This window comes from Athene noctua, chromosome 3 (genome assembly GCF_965140245.1).
Source record: "Athene noctua chromosome 3, bAthNoc1.hap1.1, whole genome shotgun sequence".
Lineage (NCBI taxonomy): Eukaryota > Metazoa > Chordata > Aves > Strigiformes > Strigidae > Athene > Athene noctua.
In genome coordinates this window covers 30,409,827-30,431,456 of record NC_134039.1, presented here as the reverse complement: position 1 = coordinate 30,431,456, position 21,630 = coordinate 30,409,827, and the positions used below count along the sequence as shown (strand labels likewise).

The window sequence follows — 21,630 nt, the reverse complement described above, 5'->3', positions numbered from 1 at the left end:
TCCCCTCTCCCCTCACCCTGTCCCCTGTGACTGGGGCTGTCAGCAGCTCTCTATGAAGTCCCCTCTTTCATAATCAGCTTCTTTGATCACACACTAAAACAGCTGAGGTTCTGTTTAAACACAGGCAAAGAACAAAGCAGGTTGTTACATATGTATGAAACGTCATTCCTTACCTGCCAGGTGCCCTGGGAGGGCAGGGAGAGGGAGGGAGAGATGGGGCAGGACAGAGCAAGAGGTGGGGAGGGAGAAGGGGCAGCTCAGAAGGATATGGGTTGCACACCATTTTGATGCACCAGTTCCGTGGGCTGGTGGTCTGCTTCAAGCAGAAGAAGACAACAGGGGCCAAGTCGGGGTAGGGGACATCAGGGTCCGGCGGGGAGGTGACCTCCTCATCCTCATCCAGCTCCAGGGAGGAAGGCAGCTGCTCTGGTGGCGTTTGTTGCTCCAAGACCCCCAGATCCACAGGCTCCAGTGGGCAGATGGCAGAGGCGTGAGGGGGCTGTGGGCCTGCAGGCCAGGTGGTGGGAGGCTGGGGGACGTACTCTGCCATGCCAGCCACAAGCAAGAACCCCTGGAGAGGAGGGGAGAACAAGAAATTAAACCCCCATGAGGAATATGCAGCAAAAGCACAGCACACCCATGTTCTCCCAGCGAGTTCAGAGCAGGGGAGAGCTGCAGGACTGACAGCTCTGACACTGTGATAAACCACAATCACACTTTGTGTTGAAGCAATTTTAACCAAAACTCTTTTCTGCCAGTCCCTCTTTCCACCAAGACTAGTCCTTTCCTCTGACTAGTCCTCTCCATCACTAACTATTAAATCATCCCTGTAGCCCCTGAGACACCCTGGCATGGTGCCATACCATCTCAGTTGATGGTGCCAACTGTTTTGGAGACAACCTGAGCACCTTAATGGAGCACTGCACTTCAGAGTGGCATGGCCCCATCCTAACACAACACAGCCACCCTGCCCTTGCAGTCCCTCACACAGTCCTGCCAACCCCAGGTTCAGCTCTGATGCCCCATGCATGCCCTCTCCCACCCAGAGACACAACAGGTTGGCCTTGTGCCATGCCACTTGTTGGGCAGACTCTTTCAGATCAACACTGGCAAATGTATGTCAAACCTATATAGAATAGTCACTCATTCAAACAGGGAGTCTAACACAAACTAGTAGTGGGATTAAATATTAAGCACACTTTACTGGAGCTTGTGGAGTTCTCCTTTGCCACGGCAGTGGAAGCGCCATGAACACAGGTTGCAAAAGTTATTCAACTAAGCAGAATGGTCAGAGAGTGCAGGTGAACATAGGAAGAGCAGAATAGGTCTTATGCTTGGTGGCACCCAAGTACTGCAGAGCATGGTGCTTTTGCTAAAGAACATCACTTTGCTGGCTGTCTGCACTCAACAGAGGCCTTGTTCTTGGAAAATGCAAAGCTAAATGTCCTTTGAATAGCACAGTGGAAGTGGCTTGTCAAAGTGAGGGGAATGAAATAAACTGCAAGGCCTGGATCTGGGTGGGTGTTAGAGGGACACTCTTGGGAAAGAGAGTTTGCCCAAGGGTGGCCTGATGGTAGCCTGATGGGTGCTTTCTTCCTTTCACCCTGTTGGCATGTGCAGGTGTCTAGAGTGCCCGTGCTACCAGTACAGGTTTAAAAGCAATACAAGAGCCCTCAGCTGCACTGCATTACAAAAAAGTCCAATCAGCAGCAGGACAGGACGTGTCTGTCACCAAGATCCCACACACAGACCTCATCTCCTCACATCCTGGCCACAGGGTATCCTCCCAGGCACTTGGCTCAGTTTCCTTCACTTTAGGAGCATGCAGCCCATGTATATCTCTGCTGACGCTGCTCTGCTTTGGCATGCTGCACCCTCAATGCTTCAGCCTGAGACCCCTTTGATGCTGGGTCCATGACCTCCAGTGCCTTCCACAGCACTCATCTGCTAGGTCCAGCCAACCTTTCCGCCATGGGCTGCAGTCCCCCATCATACCCGGTTAAGACCCTGCGAGCTCTGCCTACCCCCTCTGTTCTCTCAGCCCCTGCTTCCAACACACACTTTGATCCAAAGCTTTGCTTGTTCTTCGAGGCTTGGTATTTGTCAGAAAAAAGAGCAGCAATCGAAGAGGTTTAGAAAGCAGACATAGTGTCCCTGAGGGGATAGCACAGAGACTCTTTGAATTCATTACCCCAAAGGCCTGCAGCTATTGGAAAGAAACGGGTATTGTGTCTCCTGACTGGCTTTGAGATGCTGTTCATAATTTTTTAACCCCTATGACAAAAGTGGCAGCACATCCTTCCCACCATCCAGCACCTCTGTTTTCAGTTCCACCAGGTTTTTAACTCTCATCACCTATGCAACTTTTTGTACCACATTTTCCATTCCCTATTCCCACTAGCTCCCCATTGCCTGCTCTGAGCTGGCTCCCTTGCAGGCTATTAACATGCAGTGGCTGAGTCCAGCTTCTTTCCCATTAACATGGAGGAGAAAGGTTAGCAGGCACAACCAGGAAGAATGACTTATTACAGTGCTCAGAGCATCCACACTGATGCGGGCATGACAATTGCAAACTTCGACATACAAAGCTTCATAATTAACAATACAACTGAGCAAATGAATGGGAGAAACAACCTTATCAGCATTTCCCTGCTTTCCCTCCAAGCAAACATTCAGGGCCTCTTCTCCATCTCACCACTTTGGGATGCAGCTCTGACCATGTCAAACACACGTGCACAAACCGGGTAGTAGCTGCACCATGGGCAGTTTATCACTCCAATTTGTGCAGCCCAGAGTGACTCATTAGAGGTCATATGGACATAGAGCCAGGTGAATTCCTTTGGAAGGCCTTAAGCTAAATACAGTCCTACAGTAAATACAGTGTGTCCAGATGCCACACTGGAGATGTAAGTAATGCTCCTTTCCTTCCCAATACTAAATCCTGCTCTGCCACCCACAGCCCCAAGGCTGTGATCATGGTATATTTCCTACATGATGCTATATCAAAAGAAGGAGAGGGGAAATCCAAGCAGTGAGGCACTTCTGAGCTCTTTATGCTGAGTCAGTCCTCCTGTCTCAGCTTCAAAGTGGGAGTGGTTTTCCTGCCAGAGAGAGATCCAGTGTCCTCACCACTACCAGCTCAGATGTGGAGGTTGGAATCAGATATTTCCACTATTTTGGCCAGGCTGCAACTGATGCAATGCTGATATTTTCTCTTGGATTGCAATTACTGACCTTCCCATGTCATAGCATTGCTGTGTAACTTAGTTAGAATGAGCCTGGTACAATATTTCAACCCCAGAGAGGACCTGTTTAAAAATGATGAAGAGGAGTGAGTTTGCCACATGCACGCATCTGCATACACTGAAAAACATGCATCAACAGAGAGGGTTCCTACCCAGATATAAGATAGTAATAGTAAGAACAGACAGGATTATAAGGCTCCAGAACTCACTTTTGGGATGCCTCTAACCTCCCCTTTGTGCAGTGCTGCTTACTGTGACAAGGGCAATAAAAGAGGACCATTAGATGGTTATAGGGTGGTCAGATGCACGTTCTTCCCACTCAACCTTTGGTTCAGGCAAGTCTATTCCCAGCTGTTGGTGACAGGCCAGACCAATCAGTGAAAACCAAATCCTTCCCACCCTTGACTTTTCTTTTCTGGCCAAATGCCCTCCAAATGCACAAAAACATTCCCCTGAAGAAGTTGCATACTGCTGGAGAAGCAATGCTACATCCACTGCACTTCCCTCCCAGGGGAAGGGAAGGTATTTGTAGGCTGGTGGTCTTCCTGCTTCTCTCCCTGTGCAGTCTGCACCAAAGCCTTCCCTGGAGCCAGGTATCACATCTGTACTCCTCCTCCCACCATCCATTCCCAAGGGCCATTTAAAACCACCACCATCCTGAGCCAAGCCCCTGCTGGTCCTGCATCCGGCATGCACACCTGCCCCAGACACGTGAGCTGGCAGGGACCTCATTGTCTTGGCAGGCACAGGAGAAGCTGACAGCCTCTGGCTCAGCTCTTCCCTGATTCAGAGAAAGCACCCAGTCCTGCTGGACTCCACCGGGGAAGAGGGGAGAAGGGTGCTCTGAAACAGCAAGGGAAGCAGTGGAGTTCATGAGCAGGGGAGATTGCTTGGGAGAAAAAAGAGATGTCATAATTCAGGGGAAGTGCTTCAGAGTGTGTCTGTTCCCAAAGGCAGATGTCACTTCCTGGTGTGTGCTGCTCAGAGAGGTCTCTGCTGAGACATGCTGCCCCCCCAGGGCTGCAACTGAAGTCCTGGGGCTGTTAATGCCATGACATGCCAGGCATGCCACAGTTGACCGAAGTACCATGAGCAAGTCAGCCCAAGGTGTTCTGCAGGCATCATGTCCTAGCTGAAGCAGTCTCCTGGCTCCTCACCACCCCTCCTTGGAAGGGGTTTGGGCAAGAGAGGGGACTTCAGGGACTGTGGGTGAGGGAGGGCTGACCTTTGCAACGCCCATGCAGACCTTTCCTGAAAACCTCTAGGGTGCAGACAGGATAGGGGAGACTATCATATCTTGCCAGTGAAAGAGCCTTTTGCAGCCAGACAGGAGAGGGAAATACTGGAAAGAGATCCCCAGAGCTCAGCAGGACATCTCTCCTCCCATGTTGAAGCATCCACAGGGTTCACCTTCCTCCCCACCATCCTCAACCCTGCATCCCTCACCAGCCCATGCTGGCCCAGGGCCATCCCTTCCTGCCCGCAGACTGCTTGCATGGGCAACACCAGGGCCCACAGCTGAGATGAAAGTGCAGAGTGTATTTCCTTTCAGAGCAGCCTTACCTGTATACAGCACCTCCCATCCTGAGGGGGCACAAGTCCTTTACAGACCATTCACCTGTTACTCAGAAGCAGTAGGAAGCGCAGCAGCCACACATCCTGCTAACACCCCATAACATCCTTGAAGAAGAAGGACAAAAATTACAACCTCCAGCTGGCGTTGCAGGGGAGAGCAAGACAGCCCTGTGAATCAGAGCAGCACCCATGATGCATGTATTTATTTATCTCCAAACATCCATCTGAAAGTTGACGATCATCTTGGGGCACGGCTCTTGTGGTCAACTTCACAGAAACCTGGACTTATTTAGGGATGTTTCTGACTGCATGGCATATTTATGAATGCATGTGCATGACCCCATTCGGTAGCTGCGTATGCACGTGTGCCTCCCAGGGTGGTCTGTCGTACACAGTTGTGAGCCTGTGTTTGTTTGTTGCTATAAATGGCAAGCGCTGGTTGTGTGTTATCTTTGATGCATGTGTCTGGCTGTGGGGATGTGTTAGGCATACAGGTTTCACATTTTGAGCATTTGCAGTGTTACAATATAATTAATAGTACATGGCTCCCTCTGTGTTTATGTTCATCTGGCATCGGCATGTTTCTCTGCCTGTTCATGGGAGGCAGCACCTGTTCTCGTCTGCTTGTATGTGCATGGAAGTGTATGAGCATCAGTAAGGAACAGGGTCACTTTTATTAGCAGCTAATTTGAAAAAGGAGTTTTTACATCTCCATCATCTCAGCACCAACTAATGTAAGGGGACGTGGCAGAACCCAGCAGAAAGCATTTCAAATGGCACCCATCGCTCACAGGTGACAGTGTGCCCATGCACCCCTGAAACACCCCATCCATGGCCTGCACCAGAGACAGGGTCTCCCAGCTGCCCTGCCTGGTCAAATGTCCATGACCTGTTGCCTTTCAGCTGCAGGCTGGGTGACTGCTGTGCCTTATCTCCACGCATATTATTATTAACCTCTGCCAGATTTGTTCAGGAGCTTTCTTTCCCCCTTTCCACCCGGGTGATTCTGGATTCCTCCTCCTGCTCAGGACAGGGAGCAGAAGAAACTGCCCCATCCACTGAGCAGGGGAAGGAGTGGTGTGGTCAGCACAGGATAAAATAAAGATAAGCAAACTACCTGTCCTGAAGCCTCAGCAGTACCCTGACTTCAACCCATACTGCAGACAGCACCCCACAGCTGTAGGAAGAAGAGCAAGCCCAGATCTTCCGTCACACAGATGAGGGTGGACAGTCGCACCCTTATCACAGCTGATGTCCACCATATCGTTTCCCCCTAGCATCGCTGGGATAGCCCTATCCTGGCCATGCCTCTGGTCCACATCCCTGGCACAGCAAAGTAGGGATCTGCTTACACTGCTAAGAAGCCTTTGGCCAAGCCTGAAGGAGATGTTGTGGAGACCAGTAAAGATGTTGCTGGAGAGATGGGGTAAACAATGAGAGAATAAAAGGCACAGGAGTAACATGGTCACTTTCGGTTGAGGAGGTACAGAGGCAAAGGAAGTTTCTCGGTGGAAAATCATTACCTGGCCTTAACTATATGGGGTGTTTGAGACCCAGAGGTTAGTGGTACTGAAGACCTCAGCCTCAGCTCCCCAGAGAATATGCATGCCTGCTTTCAACAAAACATTTTCATTTTTGGTGTCCCAAATAAACAGACACCCCAAAATCTCCATTTGGGGATGACTCCTCACTCTAATAGTCTGCCCCAGAGCCAGTGTTTTCCCTTTCCAACCTACTCCCCTCACTACCTGCCCTCTCACAGCAATGCCTCCTCCTCAGGCACAGGGGCACCTTTCACACAAGTGGATTCCTGTCATGTCCTCTCACTTAAACCACCACTTAGCCAAGCTACACATCTTTAGCACTTAATCCTTGCTCATAAATTAATCTCCCTAGCCCTGTGGTCGTTCTGTGCAGATCCACACTGCAAGTCGCCTCTCGCCTACCAATGCTCTGCCGATAATGATGTGCCAAGAACAGCCTTCCCGCAAGGCTGGCGCCTGGGCCGGCTGCAGAGGCGGGCTGCCATCGTGATGTCTCCGTTGCCGGCCCCGTCATGCTGCAAGCCCATGTCTGATATGCCATCTACCGTCACACCTTGGTCTCGTGGCATGTGCCGTCCCCTCCCTGCCCTCACCAGGTCCTCAGACTGCGTGTTTCAGATTACATTGCCCCCAGATGCATTAGCCTGCGTTTTTCCTAAGATGAATCTCATTTTGTTATTTTCTGCCCATCTTTCTGACCTCGCTAGTTCCCTTTGTGCTGTTTTTCTGCATCCCCACTGGCAGGCAAAAACCTGTTTTATCATCATCTGGGAAAGTCATTAACATGCTGTTTACTCCCTCCTCCAGATCAGCAATGAAGATGTCAACTAAGATGGATCTGATGAGGATGATGATAGTGGTCTCATGATGATAGTGGAAGATAGTGGTCTCATAGGCTCCCAGCAATGACAGCTTTGGGGCTGTCCTCACACCCTCAGTCCTTGAGCCAGAATATGAAGTGCTTGCGGGACAGACAAAATGTGCAAATACCTTGACTGTGCCTCCTGGAGAAGCCCATGCTGGGGGAACAGAGCTGCAGCTCCTGCCCGCCACAAGGGCAGATGGTGCCCAGTGCTGCAGCTGCCAGTGCGTACCTGCACTGTGAACAGATGGAAAAGGGCAGCCCAGGGATGGGCCAAGCTGGTCACTCCCACCCAGGCTGAGCCAGCAGTGAGAAGCTCTGCCCTTTCACACCATCCTTCCTGAACCAACCTCTCTGCACCTTTTGTCCTGGTCCCACTGTCCAGCCTGAACCAGTGTCCCTTCAAGACATGTTGCAGTGAGCAGATGTAGCAAAGCAGCAGCATACAAGGGGTGAGGGGACCCCAGGAGACCCCCTGCTTCCCATCACAGCACAGCACTGGATACAACCTCCCACCCCTGCACAAACATCTTCACCCCACCTCCAGACTTTGTCCCATCCCACATCACTGCTCACATCTGGAGAGACAATTCCCTCAGGCGGAAAGGGAGGTGGGGAGTAATGAGAGAGTAAGGAGCACATCTAAAAGGAACACAGTGCTAAGGGATTTGGGGACCATCAGGAGTTATATCTCACAGATCTCCTCTCCCTATAAATTACTGCCCACCCCCACCCCCCTTCTTTTCCTCCAAAGGAGATAATCTGCATAAACCCAGATGTACATTTGGAGCAAACTACATCAAAAACAAAAACAGGAAGTGAGCTGAAGCTGTGTGGAATGAGATGATGCCCAAGGCTCTGCCTCTAGAAGGGAGAGGGGATATGGAAGAGAAATGTAGCTATGAAGACGAGAATTATCTAGAAGCAAAGAGGAGGTAACTCTGCAGAGGCCTATGGGCTGTTCAACCTCAGGTCAGTAGACAGACCAGGACTTTGTGATGGCTCCCTGAATCCCACCTGATTTAGCTACTGACATTGCTACTCATTTATGTATGCCTGAAAAGTCTTCTTCCCTCCCTGCTGCCACCAGGAAAAAAAAAAAAAACAAACTCAGCAAAAACCAAATCAAAGCTTGGATGGTTGCTTGAATAGAAATCACTGAAAAGCACCAAAGACACCAATGCAAGCATATCTGACCACAGACCTGAAATGGACTCCTGTAGTCCAAGTCCAATCCCTCCCCATAGCAGACAACCTTGCAAGGAAACTCAGTCCGAAAGAGTGCATAAACAGATACCCTAACCCTCACCTCACACCACCTCTACTGGCCTATTTGAGTAACTCTAAAGGCAAAATAGGTGAAAAAATGCCCAAGGAAGACAAGCAATTGAGGGCATCACCACTTCTGAAGGTCTCTGGTCTGGGAAGAGAAGCAAGATGATGCTGGGCACGCTGCACACGCACACACACTGCACACGCACACACTGCAGCAGCAGAAACAGGATCCCGTCCATTACTGCCAGTTTGACCTGTAGGAAAATTCACTCCTAACCTCTGTCCTGGAAAGCAGCTTAATGGAGCCTGTCAGCAAGACACACTAACCCAACACCTGAGAAATGTTTAATATCACCAACCCCACCTGTGCTCTCTATACAGTGCTGTTTTTCTGGCCACAGCCAAACACTGACACTTCAGAGAAAGAAAATAAAAACCTCCCACCCACTGCCCCAATGATCACACCACACAAATATTTTCGCATCCACATCACAGCAGCAAAATCCTGACACTCACCACTTCACCAGCTACCAATAGTGCAGGTCAGCAGCTCTCTCCACCCCATGTTCATCCACACAGCTATAACCCCAGGTTCCAGTGGTTTCACATGGAAATGCCCCTTGTTAACCTCCCCAGGATGCCCCCCATCAAGGGGCACAATGGCACATCAAGGCACAATGGAGCAGGATGTGTTGCCTGCACTGCAGATGATGGTTATGTCAGAAGCAGAGACCAGCTGCCTTTTTATTTTTTTAATACACACACACACACTTGATAAGAGGGAAACAACCTTTTCTTTCAGAGGCACCCCTCTGATCCTGCCTTGGTCACACGGAAACTGGGCTGCTGTACTGCACTCTGTGGGAGCTGGGAAACACAAGCTACTGCAGAAAACACCAATAAGCAGCATTTCACACCAAGAGCCCGCAGCACGTCCACTCACCCACAGGCTGCAAAGGCCCCAATGACTGAGCCTGGTTTAGCCAAGAGACCACCTCTCTCATGCCCCACCACAGCAGCCCACACTTCCAGACCAAGGCAAGTGACAAGACATTTTCTGAGATCTCCTTATTGCAATTAGTCCCTGATACACCGGACTGATTGCTCTTCAGGGCACACCACAGTGCTTCAAACACCGTGGCCTGACGAGTACCGGGAAAGTGAGGAGTTTATTACCAAGTTATTGGGTTGATTTATGCAGTCTGAGTTATGATTAGAGGGCTTAAATAAATTTTGCATCAGTGTAAGACATTTTTCAAACCAGACTGCAATTTCTAAGAGCTTCAACATAGCATTTCAGACACAGATGAATAAACGGACTATATTAGGTCATTATAAACAACTATGCACCTCTGCATAGATGAGAAAAAACCCTTTACTTTCCAATAACAGGTTCGGTTTTGTAGATCTTGAACACTCCTAAAATGAGCCCAACATTATCTTTTCTATGGATTTTAGAAAAACACAGCTAAGAAATGGTGCTACCTGATCTTGTAGATCCACCTGCACCACTTGTTTTCTGAGCCCATCCACGGACCCATCAGTTTTAGCAAGTCTCTGCAAGTTCAGCAGTTCACCTGCTTGCCTAAATTTGAAGGATTAGGACTTTGATTTAATAAAAGATAAAATTTGTTTTAAATCAGAGGCCAGCTCTTTTAAAGATTCCTAAGCCTGTGTGTGCATTTCATGAGTTTCCAGCTGTAGATACTTGTTCTCTTGGAGAAAAATGACTAAAAATTGGTTTCAACATTTTTTTTTTACCCAGGAGAAAAAGCTGACCAAGCATATGGCTTCTTTGCAGCAGAGCCCATAATTACAGGCTTTTCCTAAAATCAAAGGTGGCCAGGGCTCAACATAAGTCACCCTGGTCGGGGACATCTTCCTGCTGTACCTTGCTGTGGATGTGACAGGGCAAGGCTGTAACACTAAGTAGGGCTGTAGCTTGGGCCCACATCGCACTGCATGTGGACACACCGGTGCTCCCAAACCAGACCAGGTAGCAGTAATGCAGCCAGGCATGAAGTGAGTTGGTGGAAGGGAGGGAGGGAGGGAGGGAGGGAGGGAAGGAAGGAAGGAAGGAAGGAAGGAAGGAAGGAAGGAAGGAAGGAAGGAAGGGAGGGAGGGAGGGAGGGAGGGAGGGAGGGAGGGAGGAAGGAAGGAAGGAAGGAAGGAAGGAAGGAAGGAAGGAAGGAAGGAAGGAAGGAAGGAAGGAAGGGAGGGAGGGAGGGAGGAAGGAAGGAAGGAAGGGACACCCAGAAATAGAGTAGAAGACAGAGCTGCAGCCTGGGGCACAAGGTGTGTTACCAGTGTTTTGAGGATGCCCAGGGCTGAACCAATGAGGAAGGTTCTGCTCTTGGTGGGGACAAAGGCGGGGACACAGGAAAGCTTGCCTGGCATCATGGGTGCACCTTGATACACCCCAAGCAGCGCAACCAGTCTCCTCATATCCCAACTAAGCCCACTGTGCCTACCCAGAAACACCTGGAGGCAAGCAACATCCCCGCTCCTGTGACACTTCCCCTCACTCCCTTGACAGCTGTGGCTGTTCTGGCCCTGCTCCAGCCAGGTCCACTGCCTGAAAACACTCCTGAGGCAGCAACAAGGGGAGATTTTGTAAGACAAATCATGAGACATGTTGGTATAACACCCCTTTTATGATAGGGAATGTCAGACTGATCCAGGCTTCCCGAGGCAAACACCTTAGACATGGCAGACCAAAGCTCCTTCCTTGTACCCCTGACTCTCTGAGATATTCACCAGCAGGTCTCCTGGCAAGGTACATGTGCATCTGCTGGTGCATTGAGGTGGCCAGTGCTCAGACACACACCTTCCTGTGAGATCTGCAGGAAAATTGCTTTTCCCCACCTTACTCCTACAGCCAGGGCCAAGGCTTTCCTGGACAGACACTGCACCCTCTCCCAGCCAGCCCAGTGCAAACACCCTGCCAGTGAGCAGGGAATCCAGCACAATGCCCAGATTCAGTCCCTGCCTGCCTCCCCTGGGGAGAGGATCGTGGCACTGGACCTTCACCGACAGGCTTGAACAGCTGCCATTCTCAGGAAGATCAGATTCGATACCAATCGCATGAAACTATTATGTTATTTAATAGAGACAGAAATAAATGCCTTCAGTCCAGCAGCGTAAGCCCTTGCAGGCAGTGGGCAGCTGCCTTCTGCCTGAGGCGGTGTTCCTGCCCAGACCCGAGGGTTGGAGCAATGCTGGGTGGAGGACAGACAGTCAGAAGGTGTCCTTAAAATATAAAGAGGAAGGGAGGCAGAAACAGGGGTCTTGAATTCCCTTCCAATGCTTTGAAATAAAAGTTTCTTTGGAGGTAGGGTGTTGAGAAGATAATGAGCTTGCAGATTTCCTTCCACTGATAAAGAAGTTTACATGTTGGAGTGAAACATCAAGGGGTGAGAGGGGTGGAGGGTCAGCAGACCCCTTCCTTCTTCTGAAATAATAAATCCTCAATCATCAGCCCAAATTTAAGACCAAGAGCTCTGCAATAGCACACAGAAACAACTGACAATTAACATAGCAGTCTTCTAAGCGACAGAGATACAGAACCACTAGCAACACCCAGATCAATGAGAAAAACGCTTCCTATTAGCAGAAAGAAAATGCAGAGCAAGTACTGCTTTTTCATGTTTACCATTTTTCTTTGTAATAATTTGCAGGGAAATGATGCATGTTGTTTTTTTCTTTTTTTTTTTTTTTTTTTTAAACCCTTGGTACTTTTCACACAGCTGCTGTTTGCAAGAAGCAAAAGGTATCCATCAAGAATGTTACAAAAACCGGTATTGGCATAAAATATACCAGATAATTGCTAGTCAAAACTGCCTGACATTATTTCTGGTTCTCTTCTTTTTAATTCTTCTATATCTCTCCCCCTGACTCCAGCCAACAGCTTTCAGTGATGTACAGAATATGATGCATTTGCTATATTAAAGTACATTCTATTCCCTGTCCCTTTTCAGACACTTTGGATGTTGCACACACAATTGAAATGAAGTAATAATCATAAACAAAACAAGAAAAGACAATTTATGAAACCTAAATCCAAGACCTAACTCTCACTTTGCAAAGAAAAAAATACCCCAAACCCACGAAGACCCTAAACAGTGAGATGGTTTTAAGAAAAGTTATATATAAACAAGTCTCAGACAGGTACCTCTCCAGGGAGGAGATTTTGTAACCCTTCCTCTTTCCCACCATCCTTCCCCATCATAACAGTACAAACTAACCAGAGCTATATTTTAAATTCCTGGAATTATTCACACTCCTTGTATCATTTATAGTCATGTATAAAGAGCTGCTGAATATGTGTGAGAAAAACATTCCTGCTGCAATCGCTCATTGACGTGAATTGCTGGACACACAGTTGTTCCCTTTCCACCACCACCCCTGCCCAAAACACACACCAAAATCAATTATTGCTACTTGTTGGGTAAACAGAGGCAGTCTCACATACATGGGCACCACACACGGACATACACGTACAGCTGGACATGCACAGAGAAATAACTTTCCTCTCTGGGAAGACAGAATTATTAACATTACAGACATGTCTACCCTTTACTTCAACAGAGAGGAAACAGGTAAGAAACAAAACAGGAATGATGCAGGTACATGGGTGGGCGCAAGTTTTCTATTAAAAGGACAGCAAAACCAAGCGAAACGAGACAGACATAAGGTTAGCCAGGTGTGCATGCGTCTCACCTACCTTTGCATGGAAAAGAAATCTCCAAGGGAGAAGTGTCCAAGTCAGAGAAGCAAAATAAAATAATAACGAAGACGCTTTGAAAAAATTCCCCCACTAAGAAAAAAAAAAGCCCCCCCCCCTCCCCCCCTTGCACACAGGCACACTCACACACAGACACACACACCTCAGCGCCCAGGGAGGGGAAAAATAGGAGAAAAAAGATCAGGATCAGCTGAGAGATGGGGAGCAAAGAACCTTCAGGCGAGAAGCGGGGAGTTGTGTTAGATCCGTGGCTGCAAGGACTGAGCGTGTGCAGGAAGGAGATGTTTTAAAAGGAGAATACATGGTAAGAAATTGTGGCTGCTCAAGCTTGGAGTCTGAAGCTCTGGAGTCAGAGCAAAAGAAAAGAGGGAAAAAAAAGACCTCTTCCTCCCTGGGTTTGGGGGGCTGTGTGTGTGTGTGTGTGTGTGTGTGTGTGTGTGTGTGTGTTTTTCCAGGCAGGTGGTGTTAAGAAGTGACAGAAGCTTCCTTCCAAAAAGACCAGAGGGTCAAAATAATCGTGGGGTGCTAGGAGGTGATGGAGGTGTGGGTGGGGGCAAGTTTAGTTATTCCATGGTGGGAAAGCGAGGAGGAAGGGCTGGCATGGGGTTTCTGTCTGTCTGTGTCTCCCTATCTGTGTCTTATGGTATGTTACCAACGGCTTATGGAGTGAACTGCACAGTGAGAGAGAGAGAGAGAATAACTGTACAGGCAGAGAGGGAGTGAAACGCCGTCCTTACAGTGACACCAAATGTCTTTAGGGGAAACCTACAATTAGAGGCACGTAAGGCAGAAATTCTAGCAACACCAGAGGAAAGGAAGAAATCTCCTTGTACACCATCACACACCCACATCCATGGTGGAGTCTCAAGATAGCAGATCCTCCCCTGCCTTCAGCCCACCCACTCTTCTTTTTCTAATGGACACTGACTTCAATGTGCTTGCCTTGCCCTGAACTTGTGAGCATGTGTCCCTCCACAGGTCACAGACCAAACAGAGAATTACCCCTTGGGAAGAGTTAAAAAAACCAACCTAACAACCCCACCAAAAAGTCCCTCCCTCAAAACCAGTCCCACCTCTCCCCCCATCCTACTCCCAAATCTGTTACAGGAACTCAAGGCATGGGAACAGCTCACTGGAAGTTAGTTTCCTACTGCATTTTGTGAAGCTGGAGGGATGGATAATACACAGGGGCCCCACTAATGAGGGGCTAGAAGAGTACAGCTGCCCCAAGCCCCCTCCAGTGGAGGACCAGCCCATCCATCTGCCCCACTAGTCCCATCCCATGGCTGAGCAGCCTGGCCCCATACCAGCACAGGCTCCTCACCCTTGGAGCACTGACCTTCAACCTTCCTGCTGAGGATCACACTGTCAAGGTTCTTAATGGGTATTGCCTGTTCAGACCAATAAAACCTCAGATGTTATGAGAGATGGAGATATTTTCTTCTGCCATGGGCATATATTGTAAAGAAGCAGCTAAAAAATGCCTAACTCCCAGGTGGGGTGTGGTACAACATGAACTGCAGCCCAGAAGCTCCTCTGCTTCCCAGGGATACCCAAAGCCTTCTCCATCCCTTCCCCACCAATTCAACGTCTGTGCCATCTGTCACAGATTTTGTGTGCACAGCTAAAATAGCTGGGTCAGGGCAATTAACACATCTGACCTAAAAATGGCTGGGAAATCAAGCACTTTAATCATGCTGCAAAACAGGCCCTGAACATTAACTCTCTTCAGGAAGGCAATGGAGAAAGCACACCCTTCAGTAAAGCCAGAACATCTCTGTTTTCACCTCAAGGTAGCTCACATGCGTTCACCATCTAGGGTAAAAAATGCCCAGTACACATCCTTTCCTCTGCCATCCATCTCTGTGTGGCTTGGATTTGCTGTGCCAGCAGAAGCAGGCAGAAGCCAAGGGGCCCCCGGCCATTTCCATCACATAAGACGAGTTCCCTGGAGCCTGAACAAGGTGGTTGGCATTGCCACTGTCTCTTGTGAGGCCCTTAAAAGTCTTTGGAGCAAAGACAACAGCTGCTGTCCACTTTTAGCATAGCACTTTTGTGTTTTGTAAAGTGTCTGATCTTGTTCCCTCTCCTGAAAGGCAAACTCAGAGGATTCTCAGGGTGCACAAAGAGTGCTAAGAAAAATGAAAAGGGAACAGTGTTATAAATGACAGGAATATTACGAGCATCAAAAGTTACCTGATCAACAACCCCCGTGAAAAACAGCCCTTCTTTGGGCAAGTTCAGCCTTTCTTTTTTCATAGCTTCTGACCAGGGCTGCAGCCAGATGGTGAACCCATGCATCTTCCACAAGCTGGAAAGATATTTTATTTGAGAATAATAAATGTTTGTGATGGCCGGGCCTCTCCCTATCAGTGGTTAGAGCCTATTTGTACCGAAGCCATGTAGGACACTACCTCCAGCCACGTTCATTACTAAACATGGTTGTGGTTAAGGGCTCCCATGTAGGAGCAGGGAGACAGCAAGTGCCCATCCACATCAGGAAGCCCCTTGAAGTGCAGGATAGACATGATTTCATGACACACCGAACCCAGCTTCGTGTGATGGGGATGTGGCACTGGGCATGTCCCCAGAGTCACAGCAGAGTTTGGGGTGATACCAGAGCCACATAATCATCCCCAAAGTTGGCTGAGGTGGATGCCCAGACAGATCTCTAGATAATCTCTCTGAATGGTTGGGTGCCAAGCTGCTGGCAAACTTCTGAGACATCTCCTACCTCAATCAATTGGCAGCTCCCTAAGAGATGTTACTCCACCCTAAATACACCACAGGCACCACACATAGCAAATATGCAAGCAACCACAGGTACTCGCACTCCCATATATACACACCTACGTATGCCTTCCCCATTTCTACATACACCAGAGTGTGTGCTTCTAGTCCCCTTGTGCTAGCAAGGTTAATCCCCCTTGGCTTCCTCCTCACCAGCCACAAGACACTCACCACTCCCTCTCCTCCTAAAAAGCATCTGTTATTCCTTCCTGAGAAGAAGAAGAACTTCAATTCTGTCCCCGAAATGATGAATCTGAGCATTATATTATTTCAGATGCCTGCAATTCACCAACAAGCCCCTTCAGGGGGAACAGGGAAAAATGCAATTGAATTTATTCATGCATGAATATCAAATGAGAAAAAGAGAATGAGGAGGAGGGCAGGAGAGAGAGGGAGAGGGTGAGACAGGAGAGAGAAACAGGTCAGCAAGGAGAGGCAAAAGAAATGAAATCATAGAGGAAGATGAAGGGTATACACAGAGGGGTACAGGAGGAAAAATACACATAAATACACACCCAGGATAATCCATGGGTCACCACTGATGTCCACATCCCAGGATCATGTCTGTTTGCCTTCCAGCATACCCACAGCATGGGATAAAGAGACATTTGAACTGTCACTCAGACAAACACTCCAAATTGATAAAAACATGCAACAGGCTCGGAAGGAGAGGAGAAGGATTGGGACTGGGTGGGGAAACAGAGCCATGCCATTCATCCCTTCACAGATTTGGAGCTGGTGAAAAGAGCAAGCCCAGGGTAGCTCATGCTCCAGAGCAGAGCCCCCTCCTCCCCACACCCCTCCCCAGACCACACACACTGGGGAGGATTTCCTTGGGCTTGCTGGTAGATACACCACAGGCATCCCCCACAGTGTTATCACCAAGCCTTGGGCTGGGAAGCCACTGCCCCCCCTGAGCAGACTCTCCTCTCCCCCATACCCAAGAGAAGGCTCTGAAGATGAATGGGTCCCCATCTTGCAGTTCACAGTAGTAACAGGGCTCCACCTTCAACCCCCAAGGCACTTTCAAAGAGTTTTGTCACCTGCCTTGAGTGATACATGTGGGTTCTCTTGGGAGCGACCTGGGGGTGGGTCACACCAGAGGTGAGCATGGCACAAGCTGGTGCTACAGATGCATCCAGAGCATTTCCAAGAGTCCTTCCCTGTCCCCACTGCGATTTTTGAGAGGAACAGGAGAGGCCATGTAGTCTCTGTCACCACCTGAGCCAGCAGCACCGGCTGAGAAGTTACTGAGGAGTGTGCGATTCACTGCCACTGCTTCAGAAAGGGCACCAGGTGAGAGGGAACAAGCCGGAAAGGGGGAGCTATAACAAAGCAGGGAGGCTGCAAGGATAGCTCTGAGAGATGCAGCCATCTCCTCTGCAGGTTTGCAGGTGGCTGTGGGCTAAGCCCACTAGGCAGCAGCCTACACTGGATTTAAAAGCATCCTCTAGCCAAGTCTCATGAGCATCATCTTGCCTCCTGCCAGGCTGAGCCAGCCCCAGTCCCTCTTGCCAGACCTGATGGCAGATCCTGCTCTCCTGCGCAGCATACAGGAATCAAATACTGACCGCTGATGTGAATCCTGCTGCTGTTGCCCCCAGTAATGGCTGAGCATCCCAGCTCGCCCTCCGGCTAATCTACAACCGCACACGGACACCTCAAACCTGGGTCCACTGTGTGCCAGATTAGCCAGATTAGAGATGTGCCAGATAGATGCACATCGGCTGAGCTCATCCCCAGGCAAGCAGCAAGGAAGCGGAGCAGCCAGACACAAAGCAGGCTTTTTCACAGTGCTCCCAGGTAGGGCATCAGGTCTGGCATCTGTTGCCGTTGTGGGTTTATGTTTGCTGCTTCCAGGAGATGGTGCTCAGCTTTTCCCACACCCTTCAAAATAGAAAGAGAAAAATAAAATGAGAGAGAGAGAAAGCTCTGACGTGAACCTAACTTTAGATCCAAGGGCTGATGACTCACTCCACTGGGGGAGAAGTGGCTGAGCTGGCTGTAGGTTTCTGTTTATATACCTCACTGAGCTAAATATATAGACTGAGAAGTTCTTCTGTTCTAGCCCAACAACTTCAATCTGCATTTTATCCCTCTCAATCTTAATGTTCCCTTCCCTTCTAAATCTCTCTCTCTTTTCCCCCAGCATTGCCTTCCTAATCCCCTTTTACGCTTGCTTTGTTGTAGGAAATTGAAGAAACACATGTCTCCCCACCTTCCACTCTCCCTGGTGTTTATGGTTAGACTGACAGGGGATTTCTGGGAAATGATTCAGTGTTGTGGCTCTTAAGCACAGCTCCTCACACAGATCTGCCAATGGATTTCAGAGCTGGCCTGGTGCTCCCAGCCACAGTGCTGGCAATCAGATCCACATCACCTCCTGATCCCAGTGGTCACACAGCTCTCAGGATGGATGTCAGCTTCCTCCCAGTGGGCCCTTGTCCCGTTGCTCCAGCATGGAACTCCCCTCCGGTGCCCACCCACAAACCTGGAGGCTGGCAGAGTGTATCCCTGCCTTCTTCAGCCCAGCACCCCAGGGGCACGATGCCACTCTGCCAACATGCCTCTGGCCCCAGTTGCAGCACCTGGGCATCAGGGGCCTCCAGAGGAAGGGCTGCTGGCCACCACCAGCTATTCTCCAATTCTGTCCCCAGAAAAAGGGCTCTGACACTGGCAGAAAGCATCTGGATGAAACCACCACAACTTTCACTTGTGATTTGCCAGAGCAGGTGACTTGCATGGCTGGCATCCCATAGCACCCTCTCTCACACCTGCACCTGCACCTTGTACATTTATGGCATGATGGTGCCACGGTCGCTCTCCCCTTCAACAACCATTCCAGATGTGGGCTGCAACATGTCCGTCAGCTGCACAGTGGTCCAAGGGCTCACAGAGGAGTATTCCACACATCTCCTCCTCCTCTCTGGTGGGTGCTGTCATCCCTCCCTGCCACCTGATAAACACTGCATCATCTTACACATTGGAAAAGAACCACCTCAAGAGATGTAACACTGGAGAAGGGCCAAGATGGACAGTGCAGCAGCACATGATGCTGCAGGGAAACAACATGTACATGTACAAACCTGTCTGGAATTCATTTTTACAGGACCAGAGTGGTGTAGCAGAGCTGAAATAGATGGTTAAGCACATAAAGACCATTTCTGATTGCTCCAGATGCCACTGTGGATCTGTGACATCTGCAAGCTGTGATACTCCCTCACCTCACCCCTCCTCATCTGTAACAGGTCAAGACAAGGGGAGAACGGGATGGTAAAAGAGAAGAGCTCAGAAAGAGGCAAGAGGGAAAATATAAATTAATCCTTAAACAGAGGAGAGAAACAAAGAGACTGCAAGAGAAAAAGGAATCTCCGCCTCCAAAGGGCAGCTCCTAGCTATGGTGGCAGACAGGTTTCTAGACAGGAGACAAAGACCATTTATGAAAAGGTGGTTTTTATGAAAAACAACACTGTAGAGGAAAAGCACTGTAGAGGAAAAGAGGGGGTGTTCATTTGAGGGAGAGGTCTCCAAGGGATGGAATCCAATTTAAATCAACAGCTCAGTCTAGGAAAGGAAGATCATCATTGCAGTTCACTAAGCAGCTGCTGGGAAGAGGAGCATTGTCTTCAAAAGCCCTGGATTAATCTTCTCTAGATGTAGGTCTGTGGGATTCAAGAGTAAAACTTGGATCTGAGCTTCCCCAAGGCATCCCTTGAGTTTGGACCCAGACTGAGACACACCCATCTCTCAGGGACTGTCTTACACAGTACCTATTTGTCATCTTGCTCAAAACCTTCTTGTCCCCACTCAAAGTATAAGAGAACTGGTTTCCCAGCTGGTGGATAAGCACCAAAGCTAAGCCACCCTGACCTACTTCAACCCACTGATCATTCAAAGGACAACACAGAGAGCCTGCATACAGCATCCTGATCATCCTCTATGCAAGAAGGACCAGTGCTTCCTTTGTAGCGAGCATAAGCAAGCTAATCTCAAGTGTGTAAATGTTTGCAAAATGCCTGTTGCAGATGGACAGGGTCTGTCTAGGCTGTGGTCAACAGTCCCCAAGAGATCCATTACCCCCTTGGCATAGCTGTGCTCCCTGCTTCTCACGGTCAGTCCCTGCCTGCCCTCACACAGCTGGAGGGAGACCAAGGCAGAGGCACAGAAGGCAAGATGCATCCTCCAATCAGCAGCTACTTCAAGGAGCAGAGAAGGCGGCAGCAAGGTCAAAGCTGGACTGGGGTCTCCTCTCAGGCATGTTCACTGCTCCTTAAAAAAGAGAGCAAACCTGCATCTCAAATAACAGAGTCCTTCTCATCACCCATCCACCACTTTGGCCTTAACTCTTTGAGGCCATGTGCCATGTTCAGCACAGCTGCTTTATCCCAGCTGGCCCTGACCCATGGTCTCACCTGGCTTTGGACCCAGGGGAACCTCTAAGGAAAACCAGACAAGCATCTGCAGTCAGCTGAGTGGCAGAAAGCAGCAATGGGCCAAAAAGCAAGAGGACATCTGGGGCTAGTAAGAAAAATGGACAGCTATTTACAAACCCAAAATAACAGCAAAGGCAATCTTGTGGTGACACCTCGTGATGAGTTTGCACAACATAGCCTGGGCCAAGAAGTCCTGGGTCCAAGGGCAGCTGCCTTCCGGAGAGCTAGAGCAGAAGAGGAAAAGGACTGAGTTGGGAATCCATCTTACTGACATGCAGTAAGATCCACAAAAATTTGAGACCCATTCACATTTGCTACGGCCCAGGAAAGACACAACTTTGACTCAGACACTGCTTTTGCTGAGAGCAGCACAAGCCCAGGGAAAACAGTAGATAACTCCCAGCGCAAATGACAGAGGACGCCTAAAATGCTGATGGATCCAACCCTTTCCCATCATACTATGCCCTATAGGAGAGAAGCTTGTGGACTAAAGGCACAAAATATAGGACTGGAAAGGAGAATGTGCTTTTTATTGTGGGACTCGCAACTGCAGTAAAGGCGTGGCTGAGATGATGCCTTTTCCTGAATTAAAAGCATAAACTAGCACAACATGAAAGGTTTGAGATTCACCTGCCCTCTAACATAACTGAAATTTCATTTCATCCAATGATCCTTATTCTGGGCTCCAGAGCAAGATGAAACAAGATCAAATCCCCAGGATATAAGCTGAGAGGAACCATTGGGGTGATTATCTCCCCAAAGTTATCTCTTTTCAGCTCTGTCTGAGGCATGGTGCATACTGATTTCCCCCTTATCGGGGAGAACATACCTTTTTTGATTATATCACTGAGGAATTTTCTAGGTCTAGAGGCAGTTGATGTATTTTCTCTTCTGTTGTTGAGGTACAAAACAAGGCATCTCCTCCAGCATTTTTCAGCTATAGACATGCTATATAAGCACTTGATGAAGGGAGCAGATCTAATTAGCTCTCATCTTAGAGATGAGGAAACTGAGGCCTAGAGGAAGAAGGTGATCCATCCAAGATCACTCTGCAGAGCAGGTGCAAAGCCAGGTCTGCCCAGCCCCAGCTCAACATCCACACAGTGGGCGATCCTGTACCAGCACCCAGCTGGGAGATCCCTGGGTACGAAACCTCATCAGA

The 21,630-nt window shown here is 49.1% G+C and overlaps 1 protein-coding gene across 1 annotated transcript in view; it reads right to left on the bottom strand.

Moving 5' to 3' along the window:
* CACNA1I (calcium voltage-gated channel subunit alpha1 I) overlaps positions 1–13,304 on the bottom strand; it is a 184,123-nt gene extending 170,819 nt beyond the window's left edge. Inside the window, exons 1-2 of the mRNA XM_074901371.1 lie at positions 13,225–13,304; positions 270–571 (exon numbers count right to left, since the gene is read on the bottom strand). Of these exons, the coding sequence (XP_074757472.1) occupies positions 270–550 (281 nt within the window). The 5' untranslated portion in view covers positions 551–571; positions 13,225–13,304. The remainder of the gene's footprint in view (positions 1–269; positions 572–13,224) is intronic.
* Between the last annotated feature and the right edge of the window lie 8,326 nt (positions 13,305–21,630).